Raw genomic sequence first — 26,398 nt, forward strand, 5'->3', positions numbered from 1 at the left:
ATTATGCAGAATCTAGCTCATGAAGTAAGTTATTAATTACCACCAAAGCAAGTAAAACAGTGTCATTAGAGCCACATATTTCCATAGCTTTGTTCTTATCATGAGGTCTCTTGGTGAACAATAGTTGTTTTTTAGTAGGCTCCAGTCATTAGTGTTTACTTGCTATCCGCTGTCACCCAAATAATATTTAGCTCAGCTTAGTTTCTCTCAGCTGCCTGTAAGCCTCTTCCTTTCTCTGCCCCACACCGCCGAGCTTCCACTGCAGGCCCGCGACGGGGCTCTCTGACGTCAGTGCATGGCGCGCCGGAAACTGGGCCAAGCTTACTTCCGGTGCGCTGACGTCAGAGAGCCCCATCGCACGCCGGCAGTGGAAGCTTGGCGGCGTGGGGCAGAGAAAGGAAGAGGCTTATAGGCAGCTGAGAGTCGGGACCCGGCCGCGGGGCCTGGACAGAGGTCAGGGGAAATCTGCAGTGCCAGCCGGGCTCCCCCAGCCAGCGGACCCCCGCAGACACCTGGCCTGACCCAAGGTAAGTCTTTATTTGTATATGTATTGGAGGTATTTTTATATGTATTAGGAGGCTTGGGGATATTTTTATATATATTGGGGACTTGGGGGAACTGGTACATGTATTGGGGGCTTGGGGAATTTTTATATGTATTGGGGGGTTTGGGAGAATTTTTATATGTATTGGGGACTTGGGGAACTGGTACATGTATTGGGGGCTTGGGGAATTTTTATATGTATTGGGGGGTTTGGGAGAATTTTTATATGTATTGGGGACTTGGGGAACTGGTACATGTATTGGGGGCTTGGGGAATTTTTATATGTATTGGGGGGTTTGGGAGAATTTTTATATGTATTGGGGACTTGGGGGTATTTTTATATGTATTGGAGACTTGGGGGTATTTTTATATGGGCTGGGGTATTTTTTATATGTATTGGGGAGGGTTGTTTTTTTACTATGATTGTGTGTGTGTGTGTATGTATGGGGGGGTTATATGTATTGTTTTTTTATATGTATGCGTTTGGGGGGGTGGGGGAGGTTGTATATATTTGGGGGATAGGGATTTTTTTAAATGTATTTGGTGGTGGGAAGTTTTTTTGTATATATCTTGTGGGGGAATTGTGTGAGGGGGGAGGGAATGAGTGAGCGAGGGGTTATTGACGGAGGGAGAGGAGAGAGGGGGTGAGTGAGGAAAAGAGGGAGTAAGAGTGAAATGCAGGGGCGAGAAATACATGCGTGGCGGGAGAGTGAGAGGGGATGAGACGAAAGGGAGAGAAATAAATGGGAAGAGGGGGGAAAGCGAGGGGGCTCGTTTGGTGTGAAATGGGGGGAGGGGGCGACTCGCAAAATCGCTGACATGAGGGGGGGGCCATCTTAAAATGTTTGTCCTGGGCCCCACGATTTCTGTTGGCAGCCCGGGTTACCGTACGTGTTGAGTTTGCACTGCCACGATAAGATATTAACGGCATTCACTCTGAAATCCAACATCCTGAAAGTCTCCTTCACATTGGCTTTTCATGTTGTTTGGCCCAGTGATAAACCCTGTGTCTTTCATAAATATTTATTTATTACAACTCTTGTCTATCCCACAATCACTTCTGTATTGTACTTTTTATCCATGCCTTTGTGTAACAATGCAAATGTATCTTTTTATTTCCAGTTAATTTGTATTTAATCCAGGGAGAAAGCTGACTCCATTATTGGAATTAGGAAGGGTATTTTTATATTTTTTCCTGTATAAGTCCTAGTTGGCAAATGTTTCACCAGGGTTTGGGGTTGTCTACCTATAAATGTAGGATGTCTCACCTAATTAGAAAGTAACAAAGCTTCGAATTGATGGACATACTGTACAATATGTCTTTATCTCAAGCTAATCTACTACATTAATACCTGGAAAATTGAAGCCTCTCAAAATGCATGCATTTGTACAAATAAAATGAAACTAAATGAAACTAAAATAAAATATATTACCAAAATACATGCAAGATAGGCAACTACCAGCTGTTCTATAGATGTAGATAGATATAGAGTTCTGAGACAGAGACAGCAGGTTGAGGAATAATGTTCTCTGTCAAATACAGTATAAAAAGACTCGTAAAGATATGATTGATTATTGGTCTACAGGTCTTTATTAGGTATTGGTTAGTCACTGCTTTACAGCCCTGTTTACCAGTCACTTTTGACTAGACTTATATTTGCTCTGTACGTTTCTAGCAGTTCAAGTTTTGGCAATGAGGCTGTGGATGGCAACAAACAGAATCAAAATACAGTCTTTTATGCATGATAGATATGAAGGACAGTACAGATTACCGTGCCTACAAACAAAATACTTATGTGCTCATTCAATAAGCTCCAAAGTGAATGATCTCTGACAACTCCCATTAAAGTCAGTGGGGGCTTTCTACTGATCGCAATGGGATTGACTCACTCAGCACTAGGTTATACAAAGTGTATTTAAATGACTCCTATTTGCATATCTCACAGGTATCTCTGGTGTGTACCTTTTTGTACACAGGTATCTCTCCACGTGTTGTTTGGAGGGGGGTATGAGAGGAGATATATATATATACAGTATTCGACAAATAAGCATAACCACACGCCCGTGGCGAGTGGATTTAGGCCGCTGGTGAGCCGTGCTGCGGCTCTATGAATTCCCCTGCTCGCGCCAAAATTTTTATTTCTATTTGAAATAAATAATCCCCCTCCCTGATTGGGCTGATGCGAGGAAGAGGGCCGGCTGGCAGCTCTGGATCAGGCCCCCTCCCCCCCCTGCACCCGATCCCCGCTTGCTGCCCGGGGTGGGATGTAGGCTGGGGGGGTCCCCACGGCTGCTGCCCAGGGCTGGAGGACAAGGTAGGCGCTTCCCCCCGTCCCACGCTCCTTTGGCACCCGCGCGGGGAGGGTAATAGGAGCGGGGAAGAAGGGAAGGCTGGCAGCTCTGACTCCCGTCCCCATGGCTGCAGCCTGGGCGGGAGGTAGAGGGGGGGCGCGCACGTGTGGCGGGCAAAGTTCCCCGGCCACGTTTCCCATTGGGGAGGTTAGTGTGGCCGTGCGCCTGTCCGGCTGGCCCCCCGCTGGCCCCCGATCGCCCCGCAACTCCTGCCTGACACCCCGCCTGGCTGCCCGACCTCTCGCACCTCCCGCCCGGCTGTTGACCTCCCGCAACTCCTGCACAACCTCCTGCCCGACCCCCCCGCCTGGCTGCCCGACCCCCAGCTGGCATGTGGAGGACAAGCAGGCCCTGGAGGAACAGGTGGGCCCCTTCCCTTCCAATGAATACCCACCCAGTGAGTGTGTCTGAGTGTTTGTCTGAGTGTGTGTCTGTGAGAGTGTGTCTATGAGAGTGTGTGTGTCTGTGAGTGTGTGTGTGTGTGTGTCTGTGAGTGTGTGAGTGTGTGTCTGTGAGTGAGTGTGTCTGTGACTGTGTGTCTGTGAGTGTGTGTCTCGCCCTCTCCTTGTCTCGCCCTCGCCCTCTCTCTGTCTCGCCCTCTCCCTGTCGCCCCCTCACCCTGTCGCCCCCTCACCCTGTTTCCCCCTCACCCTGTCGCGCCTTCACCCTGTCGCCCCCTCACCCAGTCACCCCCTCTCCCTGCCGCACTCTCCCTCTCTCTCTCTGTCGCACTCTCCCTCTCTCTCTCTCTGTCGCACTCTCCCTCTCGCACTCTCTCTCTCTCACTATCCCTCTCTCTCTGTCGCACTCTCTCTCTGTCGCACTCTCTCTCTGTTGCACTCTACCTCTCTCTCTCTGTCGCACTCTCCCTCTCTCTCTCTCTTTCTGTCGCACTCTTCCTCTCTCTCTCTCTCTCTCTCTCTCTCTCTCTCTCTCTCTGTGTCTCTCTTTCTGTGTGCTGCTCTCTCTGTGTGCTGCTCTCTGTGTTTGTGTGCTGCTCTCTGTCTCTCTCTCTGTCTCTCTCTCTGTCTCTCTCTCTCTGTGTCTCTCTCTGTCTCTGTCTCTCTCTCTCTCTCTCTCTCTCTCTCACCCACACTCTCTCTCTGTCTCTGTCCCACACTCTCTCTCTCTCCCACACTCTCTCTCCCACACTCTCTCTTTCTCTCTCCCTCCCACACTCTGGATCTCTTATTTACCCTATGTATCTTAACTGCCCTATACGTACACCGAAATAACCTATACTGCTTTCTTCCAGATCTGACTCTCGAGCTTCACATGGGAGACATCGGAATCCCCCCTAACCCAGAAGACAGGTAGGGAACACCTCCCCTCCAATGTATAACATTGCGGGAATGAGGGTACCTGGACATTGAGGGACTGCGGATCAGGTAAGATCCCAGGCGGGATTGCTGCTTTAGATATTGTGATGCGGGGGCGTCCAGGCACTAGTTAAGGGGTTCAGGAAACTAGTCATTCACATCTGGCTTTTTTTTCTAAATCCGACATTTACACACACACACACACACACACACACACACACACACACACACACACACACACACACACACACACACACACACACACACACACACACACACACACACACACACACACACACACGTAACCAGGACTAATTGTAGTATAATGTAATACAATAAATAAACTTATGTCAAAAACGAATGTTGTTCTTACTAGGAATTTATTAATTTTCTTTTTAAAGCGGGGCTGGGGGCAGGGCTGGGGGCAGGGCTGGGGGCGGGACTAGGGGCGGGACTAGGGGCGGGGGCGGGGCTAGGTGGCGAGTAGATTTTTTTGTTCAGCGAGTAGCTTTTTGGGTGATTTGTCGACCACTGTATATATACACTGTATATATATAATATCTTGGGAGTACACTAAAGTGGTTCTCTTTAAAAAAAAAAAAAAAAAAAACATATTTCAAGGTCTGTATGGAACTAACACAACCTTTACGTAAAACGACTCTTTAACATTTTTAATACTAATTCTGCTTCAAAACAAAGTACAATCCATGCGGATTGGTTGTTTAAATGCTGGTATTCTCTATTTTAACAGATGATGTAAACAAAGAATGCGATTTGTCATACAGAATACAGATAGTTCTCAAATTTAATTCCGCAATTTATGACCATTGTGACGAAATAGGCAGCACGGCTTCCTGAGGCCGCGTCCATGGTGAGCGTGACTGCGTGCTGCGTGCACAATGGCGCGCGCGTTCAAAATGCCATGCCTGTATGAGGCAGGCCATAGAGCGTGTGACCGTGCGCGCGCTCCCAATCCATGAGCAGACAAATAACCTTGTTTCTGTCGCGCGACGGCCTGGGTCATGTGAGCGGTTCCCCCAATGAGGGAAAAACAGCTCCGTGACGTCACCTCCAACACGCCGCCCGGTCACGTCTACCCTTAGGCCACAAATCGCTTCAGCTACAGGCGTGCGTGACGCCACGAGCACGGTCCACACGCTCACCATGGATGTGGCCTAGGAAACAGAGGAAGCTCTACCATGCTGCCTATTCTCGTCAGGGTTACTGTGGGTAACAATGGGGTTAATGTTAGGCATCATGGTTTTGCCTGTGTATTTCAATGTACCGGCACATTGCATTATGTTGTGCAATACGTAAAAGCAGTGGCACTGCTTGATCCAATGTCTTCCTATGTTCTGTAATATACACTGTTTACGGGGCATGAAAGCAGTGATATTGCTCTTCTCCAGACCACTTGGACATGTAGGGGTTAACACCTGGCCTTATTCACTATTGGAGCAATGATCCATGGGGCTACACTCTGCTTTGTATGCTAGGGGTGGGGGTGTGTTTATAAGGGCACGTAGCTCCATATTTACTGTACCATTTTTATGGACTTTTATAGCCTGGATTAGAAGGGCACCATGTGCCGAACCTGTGGAAGAAAGAGCGCCTGCTGGGCGTGCACATAGAAGAAAAGTGGAGCCTTTCTTCTGCCTCTGATATCTGAAGCGCTATCACCAATAACTGCCACTGACTTGAATTGGAGTTAACGCGGATCGAGCTCCAATGGTGCGCAAAATGGGGGGCGCATGAGATTAACTGCGGGGGCTCGGGGGTTACAGAGGCCCCGCACGCTTCCCGAAGGCACTTAAATTAAATGCCAGAGAAGCGGCAAAGGCCTCTGTAAACCTTACTTACCGTGGTTCATCCGGCTTCAGGAGACGAGTCGCCATGGCAACGCGGCGGCAAATGATGTGATGACACATTGCTATGGCAACGTGACGTCATGACGCCCAGATGCCGGGAACCAAGGTAAGGGGGGCAGCCAGCATGGGGGCCAGGGGAAAAAGATTGTGCTCCCCTGCTGTAAACCATAGTGTATTATATTTAGTGGTTCATTCAAAATCAACCAAAGCTGCCAATCGTGCAATTCCCCACTGACTTCAACCCAAGTGGTGGGTTGTATCTCCCCTATCTCTGCCTTATCCTTCCAAGGCGGTGTACACAGGATTAACAATCATATTTGACCCCTTTAGAGTGCAACTGAAAACATTGTAACATTTCTAGACTTTCAAAAATGAGTGACAAATACTAATTTGTCACTTATCTAAAAAGGGCTCAATTATTTTGTTTTCATCTATTTCACTTATCACTGTCGTTATTTTAATTTAGTCCTGTACGTGCGACTGTACCTTCGAAATCTCCCCCTCAACCCACTCCTTGGGCCACCCCTGCAAGACCATACATAATACATGAATTACCAAGCACTTCTCTTATATGTCAATGTGCAATTAGCCTCCTATCCCAAAAACATGAGAAACAAGGTGATTCTGGCGCAACAGCCAAAAGTGGGTCCCAAACAAGTGGTATTAAAAATATTCCTTTATTGATCCATCTAAAAAAGTGGAGGCACTCACCCTCCTACGCGTTTCTTGTTACAAAAACACTTTATCAAGGAGTATACACTGTATTAGCAATACTTCCTTATATACACATTCAAATGCCCCGTTTTCGTGCCAAAGATGCCAACGTAGGACCGCCCACAAGGCGTGATGACATCACGCACCCGTTGGACACGCCCCCCAGTCGCTCCAGAGCAAACAGGAGCACTAAGCCCCACTCCTGTACAAATAAGGGCATGAGAGCACTCCGGAGGCGTCCCCCATCAACCTGTAACTCACCATTACAGAGCCGCTACACCGGTGAGCGCTGAGACATGGTTCACTTCCCTGTTCACCGCGTCATCACCGGGGGCGGCTCCCCATGACCAAAAATATGGCCTGGCTGGGTGACCCGATGAGAGGGTTGAGAGACAGTGATATAACATAAAATATTTGATAGTGGGCGCCCAAGAGCTTTGCCCACTTGTTTAACATGCGTGGGCTGGTCTACATTCTCACCAAAAATCAACTTCGAGATGAAATATCATAGGAAATAGTGGCCAATTAGAAATAGAAAATACAATCTCAATCTGCTGCTAATTTTAAGAATTGCTCCTGCATCTGGGACACTGAACGGCTTCTACGTCCTATCCCAGGATCCCTTGCTGGTCTCATGCTCACTGTTAATTGGCTCTCTCTCCCAATTGAAGACAATGACCTCATCAGACTGGATTGAAAGTGCTTCATCTCCTTCTATCTGGCATCTTGTTCTCTGCCAGGCAGCAGGGATTTTCAAAGGTTTGCGCTCCCACTTAGAATGGTTGACGGGAGTTTAGAAATGGATGGCGGATTAAAAACATAGGATTTATATTAAATCGCTGGGATTGCACCTTTATTGACACGTCCATCTACCTGTTCTGCACACCAACCTCACTATTAATAAATAAGTGCAACGTATTCTACACGGTGGTGCAGATGCCACTTGTTTCCTTCATTAAAAAAAAAGTATGGAGATGTAATTATAGAGGAGAATGCGGTGCCCAGGAACGAAGCACGCCACTAATTAATTATCCGCTGTCATTCTTGGTTGCGTGCCAGTCAATCTTTCAAAAGCTACCCTAATGCTGGTTGATTACTCAAGTAATGGCAAAAGATTGATTTGTTCTGAAAATCAGGAAAATGTAATTATGCTAATATTGTAGCCTTGTTTCTATGGCAACGTAAGTAATTGCTTTAATTAGCAATATTCACCGAAGGTGGGGGTTTGTGATTCTCACCTTGTAAACAGAACTGCTCATGGACACCCAGATCAATATTAAAAAGAAAGAATAGCCAGCGTGGTGTTTTCCCAGCTAACATCACAACTGCACGCCATGGAGTTGTCATACTTGTACACCATATAGTTGAACTTGTTTTATTGCTATTTAGTACTTTTTATAATAAATTCCCCTTTTTGGTGCTTTTTTGCACTTATTCGTTCACAGATTGGGTGGAGCAGTGCAGTGTTCTGTGTCGGCAGCTTTATTGTGAGTCTGAATCTTTCATTGTGAAGCCACGTGACCACTGGAAACATCATACTGGGAGCGGGTGCCTTCCCTGACCGGTACAAGCTGAGGGGGGTAGTTAGCCGGGAGCGGGTGCATTCCCTATCCGGTGGTGAGTGGAGCCAGACGTGAGGTGGATCAGCTGGTCTACACTGCAAACTACTGAGACGTGAACTGCCTGCACTGACGAGCTGAGAGCTGGTGCTTTCCCTATCAGCATTGCCTGAACCACAGTACTGCTACTTTTGTTGCCTTTGCTAACAGCTGCATTCACAACGCACAAAGAGCCTCTGGTAACTTTGTATCGTTTTAATTTTATGTTTGCTTAACCAATCTAGTGCTTTTACATAGCACTCATTTGTGTTTCTTTTATTTCCATGTAAAATATTGTTCTATTTTGGAAGGTTTTTTTGCGCTGGTATCTTTTTCTTTAAATTTGCACTATTAGATGTTTTGAGCCATCTTTATATACCTGCTGCATTTTTCATGATCCTAGTTACTCATTTATATTTTTATTTTGCTATCACTTTGAGCACCTGGCTGTGGTGGTTTAACATAGATGATTTAGAGCGCAACACACTACACTTTTTTCTTCACTACTCATTGCTTAGTAAATATATCTCAGAGTCTTTTCGGTTTTAAAAATCAACGACTTCCCTGCTGGAGTAGACTGCAATTTGCTACATTTGCTGGTTCATCCAACAGCAGAGGAGTAGCAAACAGTCGTACAGATACAGCATATGCCAACATTGATTTCTTATTATCTCGAGCAGAAATGTTTAATTCCAAAATAGATCAACTAGGCCCAGAATTAATAAATTATTATTATTATTATCGTTAATTTGTAAAGCGCCAACATATTCCACAGCGCGGTACAATGGGGGTACAGATATTGGATAATTACGTAAACAGTTACCTACAAATATGGGCAAGCACGCACAAAGATGGCTGCTCATTGTGGGACGGCGCACGCCTCAGGATGGAGTATGGTCCAGCCACTCGGCTGGTCCCATTAAAGTTTAGGGGTGTGGCTGTTGAAGGGTGTTAGGTTGGAGTTTGGTTTAACCACACGGCGGTATTACTAGGGTTGGCGGGCGGTGGGGTGGAGAACGTTAGGGGTGTGCTAGACAGGTTTCCTAGAAAAGGTGAGTTCTCAGGCAGTTTTTACATGTCTGAAATCTGGGGGAGAGTCTGATGGTGCGAGGGGATTCCCGAGAGAGGGGGCAGCACGGCAGAAGTCTTGTAGGTGGGAGTGAGAGGTGATAAGGCAGAAGGAAAGGCAGATGTCGTGGCAGAACATAGGGGGTGTTTGGGGCTATATTTGGGGATGAGGGCTGAGATGTGAGAACGTGCAGCATTGTTGATAGCTTTGTAAGTCAGAGCTAGGGTTTTACATTTGATTCTGGAGGATATGGGGAAGCCAGTGTAGGGATTTGCATAGTGGAGCCACAGACGTGTAGCAGTGAGTGAGATAAATCAGTTTGGCAGGTGGCAGTAGCACTTTGGATGGATTGAAGTTGGAATAGGCAGATAAGGGCCAACAAAGAGAAGGTTGCAGTGGTCAAGGGGGAGAGGATGAGTGAGTGATTTAGGATTTTAGTTGCATCATGAGCGCGAAAAGGGCATATCCTGGCAATATTTGGGAAGTCTACTGTAGATGGCAGGACTTGATGAGGGACTGGATGTGAGCAATGAAGGAAAGATCAAAGTCACAGATTACCCCTAGACAGCGGGCTTCAGGTGTTGATGAGATTGTGGTATTATTGACAGGAATTGTAGATGTAAGGGTGGCCGTGGAAGGGGGAAAGAATATTAGTTCTGTTTAAGACATGTTAAGCTTCAGGTAATAGTGGGACATCCACGAGGAGACTTCAGAGAGACAGCTGGAGACACGGGACAAGAGAGAGGGGGAGGGCCAGGGGAGGAGAGGTAAATTTGGCTCTCATCAGTATAGAGATTTTACTGAAATCTAAAAGATTGTATTAGTTCCTAAGAGAGGAGGCGTAGAGTGAGGAAAGCAGAGGGCCAAAACCAGAGCTTTGTGGAGCCCCAACAGAAGGAGGGAGTGAAGAGGAGGAGACACCAGAGACAGAAACACAGAATGAGCAGTTGGATAGGTACGATGTGAATCAGGAGAAGGCTGTGACATAGAGGTCAATGGAGTGGAGAGTGTGCAAGAGAAGGGGTTGATCAACAGTGTCGAAGGCAGCAGAGAGATCCAGAAGAAATTAGTAAGAAGTGACCCTTAGACTTAGCTGAGAGTAGGTAATTGGCCACTTTTGTTAGTGCTGTCTCAGTGAAGTGTAGAGGGTGGAAACCAGATTGCAGTCAATCAGGAAATTGGATCAGAGAAAGTGAATTAGGCAGTTGTATACAACAGCAGTGCGCAAAGTGGGGGGCGCTGGTTTTGTTTGGGGGGTGCAGGCGGTTGCAGAGGTCCCACCCTCTTCCCAGAGGCATTTAAATGAAATGCCGGGGGATCGTGTGAGGCCTCTGCAACTCACTTACCGGTGTTCTGCAGAGCTGCAAAGACAACGCGATGTCAAATGACGCCGCTGTGTCATGCAGAGTGACATCACGCATCTGTCTCCATGGCAACAGGGTCACGTGACATCACGTGACCCCTCAGCGTCATTTGACGCCGCCATACAAGGTGAGGGGGGCGCGAAAGTGAGGGGGCGCGAAAGCGAGGGGGAGCAAGCAGGAGGGCGCAACTCAAAAAGTTTGCGCTCCCCTGGTATACAAGTCGTTCAAGTACCTTGGAGGCAAAGGGGAGAAGAGAGAGAGGACGGTATTTAGAGTGGGACACTGGGTCAAGAGAAGGTTTCTTTAGAATGGGCGTCATGATTGCATGTTTAAAAGAATATTGGAATATGCCGGAGGTGAGAGAGAGGTTAAAAAGGTTAGAGTTCGGGTGGGGCTTTAGTGTACCTTATGAGCCCTGTGAATATAATTTGGCCATCGGGTGCCCATATTTATTAAGCAGTGATATACCATATGACACCTGACACCAGAAGACATCTTACAGACTGTTAATAGTGAATGGGATGTAAGGTATCTTTTGACAATAGAAGGTCATACAATCAACGCAGGTTAATAGGTCAGTGCTAATCCTTTGCAATTTTGACAACCAGTGTTATCAGACTACAGGTTTATGGTCTTGTGTTTGTAGTTTTCCAAAGCCTGACTGAGGCAAGGATCTATAAATGGAAATAGCAACTCATGTTCCCACACAATTTGAGTTATTATAAGAAAGTGGTATAAAAGACCTATTTCATTATAACGTCCTATATCATTGTCCAATACTTCCCCAAATCAGACTGGGATCAAAGTTAGTAGGAGACATTAATATGTTGCATTCTATGGCCCCAAATACCAAAAAAAAAAAAAAAAGTTCAATGATTTAAGTCAATGCCTTCTCTTGTCTGAGCAAGTTGGGGTCGGAAGTATTATTATGCGTAGCATTGTCTAGGAGTAAGTGAATAACTTAGTTTATGTTGAAACCTGCAGTGCTCCTTTAAGCAGCCATGTTTCAGGTTACAAAAAGTGATCATTCTTCATCTGCATCTTGACTCAAAGTTGCCAATTGCTTTTTTTGTTCTTTTCAAACATAAAACAGTGGATCCATTTATACTAAGTGGGACTTCCACAAAACTTACAGTAAGCTGTCGGTAAGTAATAATTTCATGGCAGTGAACATCCCGTGGTGATTCTCTATAATTCTGTTATGTGACTGTTGAGGGTAAGTATAATTATGTATTCAGACACACACAAATGTGTCCTTTTCAGATAAAGTCCTGTCATTCATGTTTTATAGCACAAAAGACACAGTGCTTTACTGTTGTAAACACAAACTCCTTTTACTCAGGAGCAACTGTATATTTTTATGAGATGTGTAACTTATTTCTGATTTATTTTCAAAGCCCAAGAGTGTTTTATTAGTATTTTTGAGAGGTGTAATTTATATAGCCTTATTTTTATGTCTGATAAAGTATATGGTGGTATGAACAAGTTGAAATTCACCTACTGCAGGTCCTAGATCACAGAGACTGTCATGATTATGCTAATAACAGGAGTTTGGCGTCTTTACTTATCACACTGAAGAAACCATATATTTAATAGACAAAGGAGCATATTTACAAAACAGTCTGTTTTGAGTATGTGTACTGATTCCTTTAAATATCCAATACCACACCACGCTGGCTGGATGTGTGTTAGGATCGTCGGTGCACAACAATATAGTATTATAAAAAAAATTGATATCCGCCGCACACAATGAAATAAACTTTGCTGAACGGGCTTTAAATACTCGCGTTGGTTTTATAATGCGGGAGACAGTGAAAGCTCAATCTTTCAGGGGGTTTCAGCCCTTTTGTCTGCTGCAAATAGTAAAAGTCCTCATAGCACAACAATGCTCCTATAAATACCCCATTGAAAGATGGAGGTTCTGCTAAGCACATCCCACGTCGAAATTGCGCTAAAAAGTATACTGACGTCAGTCAGGATACGTATAATATGACATCAAACAATTGGCATCTTGTATACAGTACGTAGTACAATGATATACTGTACTTATCGATATACCAATATAATAGAAAATAAAATATAAGTGCAACACACTACTATATTCTATATATATTTAGAGATTGAGTAAATGATAACTAACAGTATATATAATAGTTATAAAACGGAATCCTTACACTGACCATCCAAATAACACTTACATTTTAAGCTATAGAGATTAAAACAGATCATTGTCTTCTTATTACCAGGAAAAAAGTCTCCATATACATGATGTTAAAGTGTCCGTTCCGGTTCTGTTCATATGTACTTTATGGATACCATAGCATATATACACATCTACTATAAAATCATAAGGAACCTACAGTACACTGAGAGAAAAATACATCTAATCTGTGTAAGAGATATTAGAAAAAGTAGCATTACTGATCGCACCCTAATCAAGTATGTTCAAAACAGTGTATATGTATCAATCTACTATCAGGACCATAAGATGCTTACAGAAAGCCCTTCTGCAGGCATCATAGCTGTTATAAATACCCTGTCAGGGGATACAAAGAAACAAAGCTGATGCAATATGTTCCCAGGACTATACAGGAAACAGCCCTAGAATATTCTGTAACAAGGATATATAATAGAAAGTCAGAATAATAATCATGTCTTAAAACATATATGTCTAACTGTAACACACAGAGACATGATCAACATGATCTTACACACATCGGAATAAGCAACCCTAGATGAAGTCTCCTATGTGATTCTTCCCAAAACACCTGAGATGATAACCTGGGGAACAATTAATTGCGCTAGCCATCAACAAGGATAACCAGAGTAAATTGTTCCATTAGCCACTGGCCTAAATGTGTGGGGTAGATGCAGCTAGGTGAAATGTGCAAACCATTCAAGTGATAATAACATAACAGAAGATGGAAAACACATTCTGCAGGCATGCAAAGGCTATCACACCGAGAGATTGACAGCAATTCAGACTAATTGGTTGTATCAAGGAATACAAGTAATGGAATATGGTGTCACAATCTTAATTTAAATGTACATTTGAACTTTCTTACATTTTTTAAATACGACGTTACATGTAATGCACTCAGCCCAGATAATAGGGGAATCAAATGTGAACAACAAAGAACACATTTATGAGGCTACACATACAGTATCAATGGGCAACTCAGGCCGTCACATCATAGAGCAATAGTCCTACTGTTCCTGGCAGTCCCAGTATAATGCAGATGCCTGGCTAAGCTAGCCATCCTTATTGATCCGGCACTATCACAATGCTGACTAATGTAAAAACAGTGCTAGAGGGAGTGTGCACATGGCTAAGCCTGTTGATAAAGCAAAGGTAAATAACCTATCCCTCAACATAACACCCTGTAGAAAAGGTCCATTATAGAAAAATGACAAAATGACTGTGCTCATTCATGCTATCTGGGTGTACTGTCCCCAGATTATAAATGCACACGCCTCTCTGCACAGGCGTTCTTTCCTTCAGCCTCCACCCCTTGTGTCATATTCTCTAGCCTGCTGTACCCATGCTTGGCCACCGGGACTGCTGCCACCCTCAATGTCTTGTTGTAGCCTGCAGTACCTATACTTGTCCACCGGGATTGCTGCTGCTAAACTAAGGAACATTCCAGACTCTGATACCTGACACACCTGCACCTGTGCTCCCTATCAGCCTGCATATATAAACCTCCCTTTCATGTTCCTCCCTTGCCTCTGTTTCAAGTCAGACTCCTATGCACATGCCTCTGATCCTGATTTGTTCCTGTACCTGTATTTGAGTCTGTTCGCAGTAAAGGCCCTTGCTGGTTATCTGGCTTGTCCCTGTTTGTTCCCGTTCTCAGTCCCTGCTCCCAGACCTGTCCCTGCTCGCCTGTCCTGTTCCAGTCTCCTCGTTGCCGACCTCTGCTTGTTACCTGACTTTGCTACCTGCCGCCTGCCTCGGACCCCTGCTTGTTACCTGACTTCGCTATCTGCCGCCTGCCTCTGATCGCTGCTTGTGACCCCTACTACGCTCCTACTGTTCCGGCCACCGAGATCCTACCCGCCACAGGAGTCTCCCGTGACAGAAAACAGAGGCCACTTCTGGATCTCGCTGGAACAGATTCTTTGCCTTCCTGCTTCAGCAGACCCCATCCGCTTGGAGGAAGATAAGTATTTCTTTTTTTTTTAAATCCCAGTTGGGATCCTGAAGGTTTTGTTGCTGCAAAGGTTTCTGCAGGGTTTTTTGTGCCACTTTCTCCCTGAGAAGAATTCACTTTTACACAAAAAAAAACAAAAAAAAACCCTCCCTGCAGTACCTGTTTTTGCCATTTTCAGACTTTCATTACCTGGACAAAAATTGTCTCTGCATTGTGGGTGGGCCACTGCAGATTTTCAGACTCACATTTCTATTTAAGACGGTGACCTTGATTTACTGCTTTCCCTGGTTGGACCACTGCTGTTCACAGGGTCCCCATTTCAAAAGACAAAAGTGCTCCCATTATTTTGTTGCTGCATGCTGTGATTTTCTTGCAATCTGTAGTTCTTCCTATGATTGGTTCTAAGGTTTCAGGTTTACCTGCAAGTTCCCCTAAAGTTTGTTTCTCTGCAACCTGTGATATCCCTACGCCTGATATCAAGAGTTTCAGATTTAACTGCAGGGTTCTCTGTCTGATATCCCTATGCCTGATTTCTAAAGTTTCAGATTTAACTGCAAGTTTCTCTGTTTATGTTTTTTTTTTCCCTTGCATTTATGATATCTCCGTGACTGATGCTAAGGTCTCAAAAGGGTCAGCTCTCCTATCTTGTCTCTCCGTGTCTAATATTTCTGTTGTTCATTCTTGTGCTTCAGCTTTAAAGACACATTTCCTCTTTACTGGTTTCTTGGGCAGTGTGGTTTCCCCAAGTCTGAAATTATGGCTCCAACTCAAAAAACAGTCTTGAGCAGTAAATGTGAACACAGTACCACTGATTCTTCAGAACTTCTCAAAGCAAGGAAGAAGAAGAAAAAGAAGGGAGGTATTACTGTGGAAGTTGAAATTAAGGATGAACCTTTAACCCCAGAGTCTGCATTTGATGAAAGAGATATGCTGCAGTTTAAGGCAACTCACAGACTTATCGCAAGAATAGTGGAAGAAAAGAACGATGTATTTAATCCAGGAAAAGATGCCCTAACTCAGACACTTCAATCTGCACGAAAAGAGATTGATTGTCTTCATGGACGTTTAGATAAAGCGCAAGAAGCCAAGGCTGCACTACAGAGCTGTCTATCCTCAGCAATTGCTAAGTGTGTTCTCCAGGAAAAAGAAAAGCACCAGTTGGAGAGTGACCTTGATGTCATGTCAGGTGAGCTGGAGAGGGCATATGCTGATGCTGCTGAGGATCAGCGCCTCGCTTCTAAAAGTAACGAATTCCTGGAAATCTCTATGAAGGAAATTGACAGGCTTAATACAGAGCTTAAAGTCTCCCAGGAGGAGATTTGCTACTTCAAAAAAGAGATGGAAGTCGTTCGGGAGGAGAGATGCTACTTGAAAACAGAGATACGTTCTTTGAGAGACGCCTCCGAAGAGTTAAATAGTAGGTTTGAAACTATAAACCAAATGAGTAAGAACTTCTCTGTCCAAGCTAGTGAAGGAGCTACAAGACTCCATGAATCAGAAGAGGAGAAGAGACTATTGATTGAAGAAAAGTCAAGGATGCAATTAGCACTGGAAAAAGCAGAGGGTGACTGGGAAAAAGAAAAATATCAGTTGGAGAATGACAGGGTGATCTTGTCAAGTAAGCTGGAGAAGGCCTATGCTGATTCTGCCCAGTACCAGACTTTCATGGCTCAAGTTGACGTAGCACTGGAAGCATCTCAGAAAGAGATTCACAGGCTTACTACAGAGCTGGAAGCCTCTAAGGAGAAGAGTTGCCACTTCAATACAGAACTATGTTCCTTGAGAGAAATCTTCGAAGGGTTAAATATCAGTTTTGAAACTGTAACCCAAGAGTGCAAGAATCTCTATGTCCAAGTCAGTGAAGGAGATAAGAAACTCCATGAATTAGGAGAGGAGAAGAAACAGTTGGCCCAGGAAAAAATAGAATAGACAGCACTGCAGGATGCAGAGAGAGTGCTGCAAGAAGAACGTGTCTTCCTGGAGCAGCGCACACAAGCAGAAAATATGCTACAGAGTCAGCTGCAAGAACTGCATACACATCTGCAGGACGCGAAAGAGAAATGGGTGAATGCTGAGGAAAAGCAGCGAGTTCTGAAGGAAGAAAGTTTCCAGACTGCCTACAAGGTAAAAATGCTGCAAGAGTATCTGAGTACCCAGTTTGTCCCCAAAGAGCAGCATGAGTAGCTGAAGGCCACACTGAGCATAACTAGAGCCTCTCTGGAGGAGGAGCTTAGAGCCCAGGTAACCCTGTTTGAGAGGGAGCACAAGGCGGTCCAGAAACTGAAGCAAGACTTAGAGGAGCAGAGACACTGCTCCATCCCTAACAGCCAGTACACCCAAGAGAAAGAGACCTGGAAAAGACAAGCTGCTGAGATCATAGCAAAGGAATTTGCAGAGCTCCAAGACATGATGAGGGATGCATGGAAGCGAGTTCAAAATGATCTCAGTGAAGAGATGAAAGTCCTGAGAAGAGAATTGCAGTATGCACTTAACCAGGGATCTCTCACTGAGGAGTGGAAATTGCAACAATACCTAAAAAAGGAAGAGCTAAAACTGACAGCTGAACACACATCACAGCATCTCACAGCGCTGCTGATCGCTGAGCTCAAGACACAGCTTGCCAAAAAAGAGAGGGAGGAGGTGTCCGTTCGTCAAGTGGTTGGCCTGACACTGCGCTATCAGGTCAAAACGGCTGAGGCCTGCAAAGTGTTGAATCACACAGCCCATGAGAAGGCCCGGCTGCAGCTGGAGCTGGACAAGGTCTGGGAGGAGTACCGGCAGCTACAGGTCAGAAATAAAGAAAACGAAATACATTTAAGCCTTGTTCTAAGTCAGCTGGGAGATATGGAGTCGCCACTCAACTCCAAAGAAGCTGAACTGACAACTGCTTTGAGTGGGAAAAGAAGTGCAGAAGGACAGCTTCAAGAGCCGAAAACTCAAATAGCAGGTCTTTCATTCGGTGATGCCACGAAACAGCAGTCACAAGAGGAGACCATGGAGAGCGAACTCTGTGTCCCCACTGACTCATGTGGAAAGGCTGCACGCGTCCTTGATGCCCACGTTCCTGATGTCTCTGCCCCTGCTTTTGGGTTGAGCGCACCCATTTGGAGGTTCCCTGCAGCACCCAATGTACCTGTGGAGTACCCTCTGCCCGCTGACAAACCACCAGAGGTGGGTCACCTTGAGTCCACTTTTCATCAAGGCCTCCAGGAAGAGCCTGGAGGATCGTCCGGAGAACGCTCTTGGGAGGGGGGAGTAATGTCATATTCTCTAGCCTGCTGTACCCATGCTTGGCCACCGGGACTGCTGCCACTCTCAATGTCTTGTTCTAGCCTGCAGTACCTATACTTGTCCACCGGGATTGCTGCTGCTAAACTAAGGAACATTCCAGACTCTGATACCTGACACACCTGCACCTGTGCTCCCTATCAGCCTGCATATATAAACCTCCCTTTCCTGTTCCTCCCTTGCCTCTGTTTCAAGTCAGACTCCTATGCACATGCCTCTGATCCTGATTTGTTCCTGTACCTGTATTTGAGTCTGTTCGCAGTAAAGGCCCTTGCTGGTTATCTGGCTTGTCCCTGTTTGTTCCCGTTCTCAGTCCCTGCTCCCAGACCTGTCCCTGCTCGCCTGTCCTGTTCCAGTCTCCTCGTTGCCGACCTCTGCTTGTTACCTGACTTTGCTACCTGCCGCCTGCCTCGGACCCCTGCTTGTTACCTGACTTCGCTATCTGCCGCCTGCCTCTGATCGCTGCTTGTGACCCCTACTACGCTCCTACTGTTCCGGCCACCGAGATCCTACCCGCCACAGGAGTCTCCCGTGACACCTTGGTAGCGGTTCCCTTACATGTTCGGGAATGCTGAATCTCCATTGTGAGACGGGTCTAATTACCGCAATTTTAGGATGGGGTTCATCAAGATTGCGGTAATAATTTGCTGGGTGTGATATTTGGGACAAAATTGCAATGTGGGAATTAGTACATTGCGATAATATTGCTGTCACAGGCTTCAGTAATATCTATTATTACAGGAGCCTTTGATAGAAATAACATTAACCCATTTGATGCCAGGGGTCACCAAGGTTTACCACAAGCACCAAAGGGGTTAATAGATAAAAACAATACACTATCTAACCCCATTGGTAGTTTTGTTGAGGGTAGGGAAGTGGGTGATAGGGGTAGTTGCCCAGGGATGGGTGGTTAGACCTTCTGAGGTTAGTAAAACATTGCTTAGCAAGATTACTTCGGTTGAAAAAGAAGTCCTGTCGTAATGTCCTTTTGTAATATGTGACAGTGTCTTAGAATAGATGAGGCACTGTTACAATATTCCTTGATGCTGTACTGCATGTTGTGATTCAAGGTATGTGTAATTACTTCATTTAAATGTATCCCTAGGGATTTGTGACACTATCTTTGGTTCTTAAAAGTTGCTGTTTATGATAGCCCCTGTACAAGAACTTCTTTATCATTTTGGTAGCATTATTATCAAATATCCGATCCGTACTCACAATCCTCCATGCGCTTAACAATTGGCTCTATGGGAGTTCCATTGGGTGGAAGCTTCCTATGTGCTATCATCTAATGTTTTCTGTCTGTCACTTTAGAAAGAAAATGTTTCTGCAGATGACCATCAACTTTGCTTACTGCTACCGGACATCCAAAACGTTTACATCCAAAAAGTAAACGTTGTGTGATGCGCCGTATTTACCTCTTCTAATAGACAAATCAAGTTGCATTTTACCTTCAGTCCAGATCAAGAAAACATAATCTACTGTATATACTGCCCCCAGTGGTGGATATAGAAATTATAATTAGGATTATTTAGAAGGAGTTTTTTTTCTCAATGTTGTACATTAATGTTAGCATTAGGCCTAGGCAATATAAACCCTAACACTGTCCCCTGTATCTGGAGGTAAAAATATGAGTTAAAACGGAAATAATTCTTAGTTAGCACCAAATGCAGTAATTCAACAATGAAAGCTGGCACACCTTCCTTAATGGGTGTACTCGTGATGGCATATTTAATAAGCAGTGCTATGCTATAAGACATCTTGCAGCTCAGTTAATGGGCTTTAAAGGGGTTATATGGCACTGGTAGGTTTCTTATGGAATAACACTGAATATATCGGACATAATTCTTGTTGTAATTGAGTTTTGAGCTTAAAATACACTTGTGAGTATGAGAAATACACTGGTGAATAAGACAAATGTAAATACTGACTTTTTCAACTTCAGAATCATGCCATGGGCAATATCTATCAATGACAGGAAATGACGCTTTCTGCAATATAAATATTTGTTTAATGTTAGTTCCAGAATTTGTGTTGCCTGTAAACATGTTTGGTACTACCAAGGCTATTTAAAAGATCTCTATAACTTCCATCTCCTTTGGCTGTCTGGGTGAAGATAGCGGGACCTTTCTGTTGGTAGATTCGGACATCTTTTAGATATTTTGTCGGTCCACGTCTTAACCAAATCCATTACTAAGAACTTTACTAACGTTATTTCTGAGGTTTAAAGATAATCCCACGTTTTCTGCATCTGGCTTGTATCACAGTTACCAAGTAGATGACACTATTACTAGAACATATTGTACTCAGAATAACTCTAACCTGCAAGGCTCAACACCTCTGTTTCTCTAAAGTGAGGTTTTTAAGTGATAAAAACAGTTAGACTACAGTTAATATATATATAGTTAATATACTCACTTTCTTCATGCAAGACCAATAACCTCAGCTGATATGACATGGATCTAATTGCATTCTCTTCACAGGTATGTTCCTGATGTTAGTGAACAGGAAGTGCCAGTGAGGTGGGGAGAAGGAGAGAGACCAGCCGTTGCGAGGACCGCGGGACACGGCCGTTCCCCAGTGAGCCACTTGTGGCTGGACACTGTTCACCTTCACCGGGGACATTTAAAGGACTCCTTATCTACCCATTCTGAATCTGGGACTTACTCACGGACTCCAGTAACAGTAGATGACTGCTGATCCGGTCCACAGTGTGATGCAAGATCTCTGCTAAAGACATCTGATCCGGGTCGCAGTGCTGGTGGATGGGTAACATATCCCATAAATGTTTAACTGAATTTTTATTGATGTACGCACAATAATTACCCTATTTATTTGTTGTTTTAATATATCTTTAATGCACTATGAGCGTTGTGCGCTGTGTCTTTTGTGTTTATGTTCCTGATGTTGAAACCCTCTGTATAAGACTGAATCTGGCCTTGTTGAATTGATATATAAGTATGTTCCTGATGTTGAAACCCTCTGTATAAGACTGAATCGATTTAATTCCCGACCCTGATTCTGCGCTCGACTATTTCCAATCCGAGTTCTTAAAACTCTGCGATACCCATGCTCCACTACGCAAAATAAGGGTACGGGGTGCCCACCTTCCATGGGTTACACCTGACCTTATAGCACTCTACCAGTTCAGGGATGCCTTGTGGAAAAGCTACAAAGTAACTGGCACTACCAAGGATCTCAATCACTACAGATGCCTGCGGAACGTGTGCACAAGGCAAACAAGGTATGCAAAAGCACAATATTACTCTGACAATCTCCACCAAAATACATCAAACCCAGCTAACTTCTGGAAGGTTATCAACAATATATTCCAGGCTCCTAACCATCAACAACCAAGTAATATCACTAAGGGGGATATTACTCTGACAAACCCCACTGACATTGCAAATGCATTCAATGATTACTTTGTGGGGTGTGCCACTAACTTATTAGCGAAACGCAGCACAAACCCCAAACATGAATCTCATCCTGGGAGTATCCCTACAGTCCCACCCCCTCCCAACACTGCCCACAATTTTCAATTTAGCCCAGTATCTGAAGAGGAGATTACACAAGCGCTCCTCAAACTAAAACTAAGCAGCCAATGTGGACCCGACTTACTACAATCTAGGTTCCTACGACTTGGTGCCCCAGCCATTGCCAAACCAATTGCGTCCATAGTCAACTCTATCCTGTCTGCAGGCCATATCCCTAAGACCTGGAAAACTGCCAGAGTTGTCCCAATCTTCAAAAGTGGGGACAAAAACACTGTCTCAAACTACAGGCCAATCTCACTTCTCCCAATTCTATCCAAAGTTATGGAAAAATGTGTCCACTCCCAATTAAGCGATTTCTACACCAAGACAAATTTCCCTAGCCAATTCCAAACTGGGTTTCGTCCCAAACACTCCACCGTAACTACCCTGCTAAAAGTTTGCAATGAAATCCAGTGTGGAATGGAACGGGGACAACTCACTGGTGCAGTATTCCTAGATTTTGCAAAGGCTTTTGACACAGTTGATCATGTTATCCTGCTTAACAAACTCCAGAGCTCTGGAATAGGGAAACATGCTTTAAACTGGTTTCAGTCCTACCTATCAGGAAGATCCCAACATGTGTCCATCTCAGGCTCTAACTCCAACCCCCTGGATATCACCTGTGGTGTACCGCAAGGCTCTGTTCTGGGGCCCCTACTCTTCTCAGTGTTCATTAATGATCTTCCCACAGCTTGTAAGGAAGCCTCAATACACATGTATGCAGATGACACAATCCTGTATGCACACAGCCATAGCCTCTCTGACCTTCAACACATACTTCAGTCTGACTTTTTGAGACTCGAAAACTGGATTTCCCAAAACAAACTGTTTTTAAACACTGACAAGACTGTAACAATGGTATTTGGGACCAAGACTAAATTTGTAAAGCTTCCAGTGACTGAGCTCCTGATTAGAACCAACGCTACCACCACCCTAACACCTGTCACTAGTTTTAAATACCTGGGCTTATGGTTTGACTCCCACTTAACATTCGGGATGCACATTGATACCCTGACAACCAAGACCTATGCCAAACTAGGGGTACTTTACAGGAACAAATCCTCCCTAAGTCTCCTGGTCAGAAAGCGTATTGCACAGCAGATGCTAATGCCAATTATTGACTATGGAGACATAGTATATGGCTCGGCTCCTCAAACCCACCTTAGCAAACTTGACACCCTCTACAATTCAATTTGTCGTTTTGTTCTCCAATGCAACTACAACACACATCACTGCGAAATGCTCAAAGAACTAGATTGGTCATCACTAGAGTCTAGGCGCAAAGTTCACCTTTCCTGTCTCACCCTCAAATACTTTCTGGGCAAGCTACCCAGCTACCTGAACAAGCTCCTCACCCCTACCACATGCAGTACCTATCACCTGAGATCAGACTCCAAAAGACTATTCATGGTCCCAAGACTCAACAAAGTATCCGGACGTTCCTCCTTCTCCTTCCGTGCACACCAAAACTGGAACAACCTACCAGAGACTCTCATATCCACCACCAGCTTAAGTTCTTTCAAATCTAAGGCTGTCTCACACTTTAATCTGGTCTGTAACTGTTTCATACGCTCATAATATATATTTTCTTTAACTGTGCATGCAATGTCTTGTATAGAATGTATACCTTGTTCATTTATGTAACTGTATTTGTAACCATGTATCATTTTGTTTTACTCTGTGCCCAGGACATACTTTAAAACGAGAGGTAACTCTCAATGTATTACTTCCTGGTAAAATATTTTATAAATAAAATAAATAAATAAATAAATATTTAAACTGTGATCGCTGCATAATGCCACATGCCATCCTCGTGCTCTTTTATTTATAGACCTAATACCCTGATATCATAACTCCAGTTGTAAAGCAGTGATAAGGGAATTTTTAACCACTACACAATATCAGCGTTATCTTTACTCTGCATATGCAAATGGCTAATTAACACTAAATTACTTATTTACATGTTATTCACTCAACTCATATCTGGTTATATGGGGCTACCACCAGAACATGTTGCTAATGCTTATCAAGTACCCCAGTCTTGCATTAGTCCTATCTTGCCCAGATATATAATGGTCACTATGTACATCGACAAGGTAAGTCTATCCACCTTACAATAGATGCTACAAAGAATTGATATTAAGATTGTAGAATATATACATAATATATTAACCCTTAGAAGCCCAAGTGGCCAACTGACCCATGAGCAGTTGGCCACTTGAGCTACTAAAAGGTTGATATATGCACACATATGAATGCTATATTGTTTGTGTTTTATTTGTAGGGTGTTTATATTGTAAGTTAACCCTTTTGTAACTAAAGTCATTGCTTTGCAATGATTGGTAGCATCAAGCTTCAAAGGGGTTACATTTCTGACTTGGGGTTTTCGTAAGAAATCCTTTAACATAACCCTTATTGTAGAAAATGGGGGATAATCCCCATTTTCCCTCCCACCTTACAAGCTGTACCGCCAACTAACGCTGATTTCGATGAGGTGCCTTACTGTATTTGTACCTTTAAGCATTATTTACTGCAGTAAAATAGTTTATGCATGCATATTATTTGCAAATCGCAACCAACATTTGAATAAAGTGAATATAACAGTAATTTTAAAGAATATTGCCGTTATCCCATTATTTTACTAACTCCCCTTTTTAACGCAGCTGTACCAACCTTTACTTAATCTAGTCCACTGTTCCTTATCTCTGGAAGTAAGTAGCAGGGTTAGACACACTCCCACCTCTCCATCAATTGAAAACCTATTCTCTCAAGAATGCACAACATACAGCAGGCCATAAGCATGAATAAGTATACAGTACCTATCCAATATATGGATCTAACATACATACCCACTGCTCTATTTCTGCCCCTAACCACACCCCATTGATGTTAAGTAGTTGAGGACAGGGCATCCCCCTTCACCAACCTTTTCTGACCATTTCAACTTTCTTGCCAATCAGTTCTATAAAGCACTGAGTTCAAAGTAAGCTTAATGTACGAAGAGAAAAACAAAGCTCGATAGGGAATTATTAACCAAATACACACTGGGGGAATAAAATAGAAAGAGTCGCCAGCTGCAATGATCTTACAAGAAAACTGCTTCTTACCTCAGATCATCGCAGGTTTCCTCATCGGAGGAGAAAGTAGTATTAGTGCAGACATTCCCAATGGAGCCACTCGATTTCAAGTTGCCTTCCTTAAAGGGCAGTGAAGAACCTTTCTTCTTCTTCTTCTTCTTACCAAAGAGCTTCCGAAAAGGTTGAAACTTTCCCGTCCTTTTCTTTTCTATAGGTTAGAAAAGAGAACATGCCATGCACTATGCTGTTATCAGCAGTAAATCTGTATACGCCACTGTATGACCGCGCAATGACAGTTAGAAGATAGGAGAAGGTCAGAGTGCAATAATAAGTGTAAGCAAACACGAGTTTGGAATGAATGTCGTGCCGTGTTGATAAAACATAACTAGGGTCAGCACTAAATCCTGCACTATTCCACACCGTCGGCTCCAAGTCACAGTGTCGTTTCTGGTTATGACGTCTGCTGCAAAATAGAGTTGCAAATGTTTTTGGGAAGCCGGATGCTTTGTAGTGCTGCATTCTTAGGCCGAGATTATAGTGGTTTTGGCGCCGTGCGCGCCGCCAAAACAAATACCTGGGTTCTGTTTTGGTGCGTATAATTGGCGGGATCAGGCGGAGATCCGACGGAGCGGCACAATCCAGGAGAGATAAATGAATTTGTCTCTCCATGCGATGGCCGCGTGACATCAGCATCACGTGGAGCTGTTCAGCCAATAATTGCGAACCGCTTGCGTGATGTCATGGGCCACACCTCCACCACGACCCCCTATCGCCTCCCGCCTTTCGCCTGCATACAGTGCAGGATTCGCATGCACACCCTGCAGCCTCCCACTATAAACTTGGCCTTAGGTCCAGATTCGCTAAGCTCCCATTAGGCTATTTAACATGAAGTTAACCTGAGTTAACGTCGCGTTAATTATGATAATGCTGAAGTCAGTTAATAACGTACCGTTAACCCAATTTTACTCGTAAAAAAAAGTGTAGCGTTAATTATAATGGCTCTTAGTGAAAATGATATGTAGATAATATGCAAACGAGCCATTATCACGTTGGTGACGTCAGAAGGAGAAGGGGTGTGGCAGAAAAAGGTGAAGGAGATCTGCTGACGGGGACCCCTCGAATTCCCATTGTGTATGGACCGGGAGAGGGGAGGACAGGGACTGTTGCATGCCGGAAAGCTATTCACAAAACCGCATTTGGAAGAGCCATTGGTGAGTGCATTCCTGTTTTATGTCAGTCGATTTTATTAAACGTTATTATGTCATGATATTTCTCTTCTACCTTTCTCAAGGTGTTATCACCATTTGAAAATCTGGGAGCATAACTCTACTTACATGCCTGATGCACATCTAACAACATAATCTATATGAATGCACCGTCTGAGTCTATGCGCCAGAGGACACCCCCTTTTTGAGCCATTATCATAAGCATGCTGTATTCACTAAGCTCTGTCAAGGTTATATTGGGGGGAAATGTTACATTATTTAGGTCCTACCTAAGCCTGGTGTTACAGTAG

General features: G+C 44.3%; 1 protein-coding gene across 3 annotated transcripts in view; it reads right to left on the minus strand.

Moving 5' to 3' along the window:
• The window catches only part of CRACD (capping protein inhibiting regulator of actin dynamics), a 97,596-nt gene that overhangs the window by 45,376 nt on the left and 25,822 nt on the right, over positions 1-26,398 (minus strand). For 2 of the 3 annotated variants that reach the window (XM_075566184.1, XM_075566177.1), the window contains one exon: positions 24,913-25,090. The exons of the other annotated variant lie outside the window; for it this stretch is intronic. Coding sequence is in view for 1 of the 2 variants with exons in the window: in XM_075566177.1 (XP_075422292.1) it covers positions 24,913-25,090 (178 nt within the window). In the remaining variant the exon portion in view is untranslated. The remainder of the gene's footprint in view (positions 1-24,912; positions 25,091-26,398) is intronic. 3 annotated transcript variants of the gene reach the window in all.

This window comes from Ascaphus truei, chromosome 1 (assembly GCF_040206685.1).
Source record: "Ascaphus truei isolate aAscTru1 chromosome 1, aAscTru1.hap1, whole genome shotgun sequence".
NCBI lineage: Eukaryota > Metazoa > Chordata > Amphibia > Anura > Ascaphidae > Ascaphus > Ascaphus truei.